Source organism: Etheostoma cragini, chromosome 1 (assembly GCF_013103735.1).
Source record: "Etheostoma cragini isolate CJK2018 chromosome 1, CSU_Ecrag_1.0, whole genome shotgun sequence".
NCBI classification, from domain to species: Eukaryota; Metazoa; Chordata; class Actinopteri; order Perciformes; family Percidae; genus Etheostoma; species Etheostoma cragini.
The window spans coordinates 10,616,344-10,627,189 of NC_048407.1; the positions used below are offsets into that span (position 1 = coordinate 10,616,344).

A 10,846-nucleotide genomic window follows, 5' to 3' on the forward strand; every position below is an offset into this window, starting at 1 on the left:
GGATAACATTTCATCTGTTGCAGCTCACCATAGCTCAGACAACTTGGCTGTTTTCACATTTAAATGGGTCACCTGCCTACAGCATTTCTTCCACATAATTACAGCACATCTTTTGTGCATGAAAAACCAACAGCACATGATCTTATGGTTTATCTAAAGAGGCTTAGTAAAAACTGCATGTGCTTAATTGTTCAGCATGACAGCACAGAGCCTTTGTTTATGTGAACTTGGGATGTCTGTTCTCATCCGGAGAAATGCCCCTGATCTGGAAGAGAGAAGAAAAGGCCACCCACAGGGCAAGTAGCTGTCATCGTTGATTCACTGTGGACTGAATTTAGTAAATTCTTAAGCAGGCTCTCTGAAGAAAAACCCACCTTCTATGGAGAAACTCTACAAAAGAGACCTCTTACATTCTCTGGGTGGGAGATTACTGGGAGGCCTGGTGCAATTATGCGTTCTCATGCTGAATGGAGTGGAGCGGAGTTGTAGCTAATCTGCAACTCAAACAAGAGTAAATCTAAGCTAATCAACAGCGAATTACAATGCCAGGCACAGGCAAAAACATAACTCAGGATGGGTGTGTGTGCTGGTGATTCATGCTATGCTTCTCAAACCATGGTGAAATACGCCCTTGGGCAAAAACAGCTTAGTCAAAGAGCCACTCAACACACTGGGAAGGAAATAAACATATGTAGCACTGCATTGTGTTTATTGTAAAATGTTGAAAAACAATATGACATTACACAGGCAGAGAATCAACTTAGAGCCTGTCACAACAACACTTGAACTTGAGCAAATACTTTATAATTAAGGTGCCATAAATCTTGGTTTACTATAAGCACAAGACCTTTAAGAAATCTAAATACATGATTTCAGAGGTGGTAATATGTGCATGTTGCTTAATAGATTGAGGTCTTACTTGTTTTTAAAGGAAGTGAAGACACTGTCATACATGTGATAACCCTTTAAGAAGCATGCTAACCCATGGCTTATAAATCATACCAAACTATTATTCAGGACTAAATAATTCATTCCAACCATGAGTGTAGCTCTGTAAAAGCCTGATTGTTCGGGTTTCAAGTGAGCGCTGGAATGCTTTTATTCTGAGGATTCAACAGTGCGAACAATCCGCGTTAATCCTGAAGAATTTCTCATCTTAATACGGTAACTTAAGTCATTATAACACTTGTGATGTACAATCATGTTGAAGTATCTTTGTGATTAAGTGCGGGATTAATGGCTAAAGGGGCGGAAAGTTGAAATGGAGAATTTGCATTGCCAACCACACAGCAACAAGTTTGGTTCATTTATTTCCATTTAAAGATGCAGTATAATCTTTTAAGATTTTCACCACATTAAATTCATTTATTCTGTTATAGCTATTTAATGTATTTACACTCATTAGTTACCTCCCAATGAATTAGTTTGCATTGTCAGTGGCGGAGTCTGCCATTGCCGTGCTGGATCCAAATGACATGCACAAGAAATCCAAAGGAAAGAAGACTGTTAAGACTGGAAATGTCCTTACTTCCAAATAATCCAAGGGTTTTTCCTCAGCTTTGGTTGTGATGCTGCAGCTAGAGGAGCGTTAAACGGCAACCAGGAAGTCCAGGTCGAATAATAAATCTACGACTCTGATGGCTTATCAGACTGTGGTTGATTCTCCTATGAGGCATGTTTTACAACTCGGAAAATGTATTGCGGCAGCAATAATTTTCTCCTCTGGCTTAATGCTTGCGGGGTAAACAATCCACTTAGCATGCTACAAGTTATGGAATGTGCACATGTGATTTGTCTAAACAGTGTGTTGCTGGGTGAAGTTGCATTATGCTGATCAGCCAGGATCAACATTTTTGCTTGATGGCCCTGCATTGTTTCTGCTGGAGTCCTCTGCGCCACCCCCCGCCCTGTGAAATGGTCTAATTGAAATGAATGAAAAGGTTGTGTTTTTTTAACGCAGCGCTACTGTTGGTCTAAATGGTCATAGGTGTGAGAAGGGTAAAAACTGGCCTTCCTCTGATGAGGAGGAGAGAGAAAAAGCACTTCTCTTTTGGGTTTTAGGTTCTTAAATAAAAATAAAGCCAAAATGTTTTTGTCTCCTTTGCCTCATAAAAACCTGATGAGCGAATTAAAACAAAATTAGCTTTTGTGCTCTGAGATGACAAGTACATGATGGCAGAACATTTTCTAAAAGCTGCCATCCATATTTATGAAAAGAAAGATTTTTTTATTTCAAATCATATTAATTGGAATAGGAGAACATCTATTCATTCAACATCATTCAAGATTTATTTCTGCACGCAATCAAAACAGAGACAAAGCAGAATGTAGAAATTTGTCAACATTGTGTACTGCAAGCAATTTCCCGTATATTGAATCCAAATCAGCAACACGGACAGAGCTGCTGTCAGCTTTGATAACTTATGCTAAAATGTCAGGACAACCCAGTGTAGAATGAAGCCATTTTTTGGAAAACATAATTTGCCTTGTTCCCATGCGGCCAGACTGTTTTTCCTCCTCAGCTTCTCCTCTGACATCAGTCTGCAGCTGATGGGACCAGCCCCTTCTTGGCACCCTGGTGGTAGTGAGTCTCAAGCTTCCCTGCAAGAGGAAAAAGGGGAAAGGGAAGAGTGGGAGGGGAGAAAAGAGGAAGGGATAAATCAAAATACCATCAAAGGGGCACTGACCTTTCTGAAAGCTCAAGGCCAGCTGATTAGAGGCGGCCTCGGATAGACAGTAGAGCAAAAGAGATAAAGACAATGAGGGAAAAGGCCAAAGAGACCTTTTATTCCCCTGCAAAGAGGGATTGGACCACAACATTTGTTGGCAACAAAATAAGGTGTCTTTTAAATCAATTACATAGATGTGCATTCATTATAAACCTAATGGAGTGCCACAACCAAAAAAATGCAAGTAAATGCATCTTGTAATGTTAAGTCACAAACCACAAATGTTATTTAAAGAAAACTCATTATGTAGATCCTTAAAATTGCTCGGAGGAATGAGTGTCTCATACGTCTGGTCGCTTTGCAACTTATTCCAGTGAAATGCATAGTATTCTGTGATCTGGTGTCACGGTTGTTCACTTTGACCTGAACTAAGGATGTTAAGTATCTCAGCAACGTCCAGGAGATAGCATGGCTGTTAAATGAAAACACAGGTATGCTGATGCCTTCTGGATGTGAGTAAATACTATCAGACTTTTTGGCGAGGCAACTGCTTTAGTAATGCAAAAATCACAACTTACTAGAAAAAATAACCAGGGCCACACAAAATCTACAAAATCTAAAAGAAAATCTGAAAAAGTTTGGGTCTAATAATAACAGCGTAATAATTATTGTTATAACTAGGCTACATTTAAACTTACTCATAGCTGGTGCAACAGGCTGCTGATTGCAGATGGCTACAAAATGGTATTGCCAGCATATGAATGGACATTCCATGTTTATTTGGAAAATAAATAGTACTTATATGTACAGTAAATAGTAGGGGGCCTAATAATGATCCTTGTTGGACACCTTTATCAGCCATCTTTATTTGAAACCATGTGCAACTACAGCCCTCTAGCAGAAATACATGATTTGTAACAGGTGTAATGGAATAATCAAAACCAAAGGAAATGTGAAAGCACTTTCAGTAGTAACGAAGTAAACATAACCCAACAATTGTTTCTTAGCGTTCTCCATTGATGCATCCAAGGAATGTTAATTTCTGTGTGATTCTTTCATTAAGCTCTTTGTTTTGATTGTGTAGCAGAGCGAGCTGACAGCACCTGCACAAACTTGCTGATTAGCAGACTGCCATCCCCAAGCCATAAAACAGTAGCCTTCATTGTTGTGAGAATCTCCATGGTTATAATTTATTGCTCACAGATTCATGTGAAGCTCAGATGAGAATGTTTACAAAGATGAAAACGGCAGAGAATCTTAAAGAGGGATTTGATCAAGTTGCTATTTATATAAATGCCTGTTGCTATGTTGTGTAAACAAAACTACAGTAGCCACTGACCGAGCTAACCTTCTAACACATTGTAACTGACAGCTTTCTCTCTCTCAATACAGCATTCACAATATCAATCACAATATCCAATTCCTCCATAAGTGCTCAGTCTCTGAAAGTATGGTGTGCTGTGTTGTCATTCTCTCTGCGGAGAACAACCCTAGCTGGGGTTTAATAAACTGTGTTGACCCCCATCATTAACTGCAAGGCAAATAATAACCCTGTGTCTCTCTGCCTAACACAAGCCTCATGCTTGTCAACCCACAGCATTAGCTGGCTGTTTTTCCCATGGCTGAGGCAGGGGAAAAAATTATACAAGTGTGACAGGCAGGGTTGGTGTTTGTCACTTGTGCTTTCTTTTCATGTTGTCACGTTATGGCTGAACTCTGTGGGTAGTAGCAGCAAAAACAAGGTGTTTAGGAGAAGTGCTGTTTGCTCACCATTTCCAAGCCTGTCTGAATGGCTGACAGTGTCTGTCTGTTCTGCCAGAAGTGAGTGCTACTTAGGCGTGGAAACACCTAGAATTTTTGAGTGAATATTGCCAAACAGTTATCCCAAATTGCTTAAATGATAAATCCACCACAATAGAAATGCATAATTCTGGATTTTTTTGGGCGTTGTGCATGTGAGAGGTTGAGTCAATGTTGTGGAAAATTGTCTCTGGCAGTTTTTCTTGTCATGACATTTCTATGAAATATTGTGTATGTGCTTATGTGAAAGCAAACTGATTGAATAAGTAATAACAAGCACTCACGGCATGAGCAGTTAGCAGTTGTACTGTGTTAGTTACTCATTTGGCCAATGTCAACACAGTTAGTCCAATGTGCATCATAGCAATGAGCTTCAAGGACACTTGAAAGGAAAATAAAACCAAATAAACAATGAAAATGCACCAAAAAGTAAAGATTAAAAAAAAAATACATTTTGCTGGTTGTAAGGAGCACATTAAAGTGATAATTCAGAATTTTTACATAAAATACAAGTCCTGTAATAAGTGATCTCCCAGTCACAATATGATCAGGAGCAAAAACTAACGTTAAATTACAACAACATTTAAAATAGTTGTAACCATTCACAATCAATGACAACATCTTGAATTTATTTACAAAGCTTGATTTGGCTCTACAACCTTATTCAAGCCACCAACTTACTGGAAGAGTCGCACTGTCACACAGATCCCGGCTAGTACATCCATATTGTGCATCCATATCGTGCTACATTGGAGTTGTATACTGTATGCCCGTTATCTACCGGACAAATATCAAGGCGGATTTTGGTACCTCATTACGGTGTCACTTAAATGTCTGCACTGTCTCTCTGATTCTCCAAAACAGATGTTAGAGGCAACAGAAACATCGCTACACGTCACGCTAGTAAACACTAATAGCGCATTACACAGCAGGTAACGTTAACGTTAGCAACAGTAGTAACTGGATTAAAAAGGCTAAAATGCTAAAGAAAAAAAGCTAAACGGTGTAGTGTGACTGTATTTCACCGTGGGGGATTCCAACAGTGGGATGTCTGCTGCTAAAGCTACGAGCCAGGACTCCACCCTAACCTTTGCCTTGGTTGCACTAGCGTGCCGACGTTTTTTATTTAGGTGCACCAGCACAAAATGTAGGTGCACCCAAATTTTTCCTCGCCACAATTTTAAGGTCACCTTTTTATCGTACTTCATATACATTCATATATATTACGTAAATGAGTTTGAAATAGATTAAATAGAATAATACTTGTTTTTATTTGAAGCACAATTATAGTGTAGGCTATATACAAATGTAAAAACAGGTAAAAAAAATATTTAAAGTACTCACTGAGCTGCAAAACTAACACATTTAAAACAAAATAGAAAGTGCTAGTGTTTAAAAGTGCTTCCCTGAACTGAGACCTGACATTTCATGGCTCTCTGAGAAAGCTACTTCACTTTTCAACAACATTAACAGACTGATTAAAAGAGAGAGGGACAACGTCGAAATAGCAGAGTTACCAGCAGAAACACAGGTACAAATACAGGTTTGCCTCTAATGGTTACAGCTTGTTAATAACCATTAAAACTGTGGACAAATTTCAGAAGTTTTGGAGAAAAAAAAACTACAACAATGGAGCGTTCTATGAACAGAATGACATATTTAAAATATCGCTCGATCACGCAAATTTGATCCTGGGAAGCCAAAATCGTGATTATAATTCATTTAAATGTGCAACCCTAGCGGCAATGAGCAGCTCATTATACGTTATGTTAAAAAATCTGGAATTTGTATTAAGAAAATGCAGATTTTCTTACATGACAGAGAAATTACCTCAAGTGCTCTACTAAAGAAGGATCCATTTATTAATTTTAGTGCCACCTGGGAGCAACGCAACAAGCTGTAAACACAACACTGACATATTTTCCCCTTATAAAGTTGTTAAACAGTTGCCTATTAACACTTCCAGCAGATATGGAGCAACATGAACAATTATTCAGTGTCATTGCCACCTGGCAGATGGTAGATGGCTGGTGATGGCGTAAAGTTCAATATTCACTTACTCTTGTTTTTCTGTCCAAATTCTGAGTAAACTCTTTGGCTCTTTAGCTGCTAAATGATCCACTACGTTTACCAGCTAACTGTGTCTGTTTGCTGTTAAGTGCTGGGCAGGTTACAGTCAGAAAAACGTAATAAAACTCAGTAGAGCTATAGGGAAGTGCGTTCAGGTGATAATTCTCTGTGGGTTTGCTGACAAAGTCGTCACATGAGAAATTTATATATATCAGTACAAAGTACTTAAATGTTTATCTTGACCAGCAATGTTGTCCTTGTCTACATCTTATGATTTGTCTATTTCTTTGTATGTAAATTGAGAGCAACAAAAAAGTCCTTGTATGTGTACACATGAAAACTCACAAAATAATTAACCAAATACCTCAACGTTCATATTGCGACAAATTTCTGATGCTGACAACTAGTGCTTTAACAAAATATTATATGTTTAGATAAATAGTCATCAATAAAATGACTAAGTGGTTAAAGGCAAACAATAAAACAGCTAGAAAAGTCTGGTAAGTTCAGAAACTGACATAACTTTACTGTAATGCAGCCCTTACAACCAGGAAAAATTCAACATGTACCATTTAATAATATTGCAATATCTACAAAATCTAAGACGAAGTCTAAGACAATATTAAGTCATATATCAGGACATCAATGTAAGACTAAACTATTGCGTATCCCTATTAAAACTTTGCAACTTTAGATAATTAACACTGCTTAAAGGACTGGGTGTTGGAAATCACACAGTATTTTTGTCTGAGAAGTCCTTGCAATTTCCAATTTCAACTGAAACATGGAGACACAACTAGCTTATGTGCAACTGGCAACGGATGACCGGAGGACAACAGCAACAACATGGAGTACAGTAAATGGGCCTTGTTGTCACGTCTATCAGAGGGAGTATTCTTTCTCGCATTGTATGAACAAGTCTGACTCATTATATTTGCCAGAAAAGTCAATTCAGAAATGTTACATATTGCTTGGGTGAAGGCGACTCCTGGTAATAGCTCTGGAGCTGCTGAGCTGTCGCATTTCAGAGTAGGGGCTGTTGAGCTAAGAGAGCTGGAGGGAACACAAGTTAGAAAGAAAAAGGCGGTGGGGGGTGGGTGAGTGAAGGAGTGGGTGGAAAAAACAGAGACAGCAAAAATGAGACAGAAGGAAGGGATGAGGAGAGGGAAAGGGAGGGGTGGTGGGAGAAAGGGATACAGACAGGGCAGCAGGAGAGGTAGAGAGAAGGAGAAAGAGAAAGGTTCGCCCATCGATTGGCTGAGATAATTTCCCATTGATTGCTGCACTGTTTGGAGATTGCTGGAGAAAGGTTTATTGCCCACATGCTGCAGCTGGGGAGGAGGCCATAAAATAAGCGCAGGTTGTCCGCACAGGGCTGGCGCTCCATCATCAAGACCGTAAAACACACTCAGCCACACAGACGCTCATACATTCACTACACTTGGATACTCTGCTTACACATTCACAAATATGACTGCATGCATACTATTTCCATTACACATAATGGGAGAATACAGCTCATTGCTGATGGAGAGCACACTTACATAATCCCTTGAAAAGCCAGGGGCAATAGTGCAAGAGTATTTATTAGACTGAAATAGAGGTCCATTGACATCTTCGCTGACATCAATAAGATGCGGGTCCATCAGCTTTCTTGAGGTAATAATCACAAGAATAATTGGCTGGTTGCTGTGTCTCTTTCTGTGAGAGAAACAGCCCACGCACTAAGGAATAAAAAGGCTGAATTTTGTATTCTATCTTTTTATTACAGAGCAGCCCCAATGCACCTAGATAATAAACCTAAAACAGCTATGTATATACACTTTAACCACATCGCTGATACACCCTCCGATGACACACTTTGACATGAGAAAATGACTTGCCTACAAATAGTGACACAGAAAGGGGAAAGTTAAAAGTGGAGCGCCAGCAGCTCTGTGATTGAATGTAACACCTTCACCAGTATCTGTTACATCGATTCCCACTGGGCTCACACAATACCCAATTCAGAGTCTATCACAAGTATACTGCCTGGAGAGTAAAAAGAAGTTTACAGTGAAATAGCTTTACAGTCTGAATCTAAATGGCAGGATTTAATGGTTTAAATTTAAACATGGTGGCAAGGAACAGCTGGGAGGGCATATATTCCTCCAATGCCCTTTAAACATCTGCAGTTTATGGAAAAGATCATATGATCAATCTCCAGTTTACACACCTATTTTGGGGGTCTTTTAGATAAAGCCGGTGTTACAATTTTTTTCGTCAACAAATCAACAAAACCAACACTGTGTCATTTGACTCTCTACACTTTCCAACTTCCCTACACTGTCCATGTCCATTATGTTTTATGATTACCATGCATAGCATCTTAGTTTAGCTAAAGCTTAAGTATGCTAATAATCGCTAATTAGCAGTTAACATAAAGCTGAAGCTGATGGGAATCTCTTTAGTTTTACAGGGGGGAAAAAATCAGTAGGATCCATCGTCTGGGAATCATGAATGTCTGTAATGTTGTGCCAATAATTTATGTGTATGTTAAGTTATATTAGTGGATAAGTACAAACTTTGACCTGCTGGTGACGCTAAAAGCAAAAGTCAGGTAATCACCAAAGTCATTAGGATTCAACCTCTGGGCACCGGGAATGTCTGTACAAAATTACAGAGGGCTGCGGTCCATCAGGACCAAAACCTCATGCCACAAAAACAACTTCCCAACTGCAGTGGGCCTCATTAACAAGGCCTGGGACCCCCACTGACACAGACGCTTAACTCCCCCACCCCCTCTCTAGACATGACACATTACAATTACATACATCCTGGACTATATATCCTGAACTTTTGCCCATCTGGCACTAAACCATGCAGCCTTCTTTTCTTATTCATTTGTTTTGTTTAACAGTTACGTTGTACTTATTTGTTTAGGTTAGTGTGTCTTTTACATTCATTGTTTTTTTCTTCTTCCTTTTAATGGGGTCATGTATGCACCAATCACCAAGGCAAATTCCTTGTGTTACTTACTTACTTACTTGGCAACAAATCCTATTCTGCTTTTGATACTGATTCTGAATATACAGGCTGTACCCGCTGGTAGGTTCCATTGATTGTTCATTATGGTCTTTTCATGACATTTGTTCATAATAACTAAAATATCCCCAGCCTGATCCTATAACATGTAAAAAGAATTGAATGCACTTATGTTTACAAAGTGTCAATACAGCTAAAATGTTTCTGTGAAATCACATGTGGCAGTTGTATTTGCCATATTTCAGTAAGCATGAATTTATAAAGGCTTCATTCTGACTTTAGCTCAGCAACACAACCATTCTAACTTCTTTTCCTTATCCTGCCTTAGCTTAGTACACCTCCAGCTGAAGTCATTCTGTGCGTGAAACCGAGCACTGCAGGAAAGTGGATGTGTTCAAAACCCCTTGGTAGCTAGGGAAGAACAGCGAGAGAGGAAGGGGGGAAAACTGCCTGGATTCCCATCTTGCTGTTAGTCACACCTAATTTACATTCCCTTCCTGCGCTGCCGAGGTAGTGAATTTACAAGTGGATAGAGAAGGTGCTGTTAGAGACTTGCGTTGGCATGCTGTTTGCAAGGGGTTAGGGAGAAGCATGAACCATGCTTCCCACTGCAGAGAAAGCACTTTGTCTCTTGGTCCAAACCGCCCTGCCTGAAGCCGTTTTCACAGACATCGAGGGGCTGCATTGGCTGAGTGATTTCTCCAACCAACGGCGCAGTGTTGAGCCGGTTTAGTCACGCATATGACAGTTTGTCACAACTCGCTACAGAACCAGTGTCTGACGAGTCGGGGACAGCAAAGGTGGTGCTGGTTGGTGGGTGGATATATGTGAAGCAGAGAGGACATGGTGATAGCTGGTTAATATCAGTGCTCCCAAAATGCTTCCATGCAAACTAGATCATGGATTTCACCTGCTGACAGTTCATTAGTTTAACTTTGTGACGCATTTTGTGGTTTGTTCGGCTTTGTATGATACCACATGTTTGAGGAATTAGAATAAACAAATGGTTGGATCAAGCATGTGCTCATGGATTAATTCAAATTTTTGATGATTAATAGCAAGTTAAATTTCCTTCAATTTGTGAAATGCACTTTATCTGGGCTAATCACTAAATGCTGCACTATAGTCCACCCACATCTATGCTTGAGGATAAACTAATTTAACATATTCTGTTCCAGTTGTGTGAGGTGGAGCTGAGAGTTAGACAATGGTGCCACACAGTATGCATATTGATTACACGCTAGAGGCTATTCTGGGTGTAAAAATGAATAACATCAGCCTGC

At 39.5% G+C, this 10,846-nt stretch overlaps 1 protein-coding gene across 2 annotated transcripts in view; it reads right to left on the reverse strand.

The window, feature by feature from the left end:
• Positions 1–2,275: 2,275 nt before the first annotated feature.
• trip4 (thyroid hormone receptor interactor 4) overlaps positions 2,276–10,846 on the reverse strand; it is an 86,374-nt gene continuing 77,803 nt past the window's right edge. For both annotated transcript variants that reach the window (XM_034881072.1, XM_034881063.1), the window contains one exon: positions 2,276–2,601. In XM_034881072.1, the coding sequence (XP_034736963.1) occupies positions 2,537–2,601 (65 nt within the window). In that variant the 3' untranslated portion in view covers positions 2,276–2,536. The remainder of the gene's footprint in view (positions 2,602–10,846) is intronic.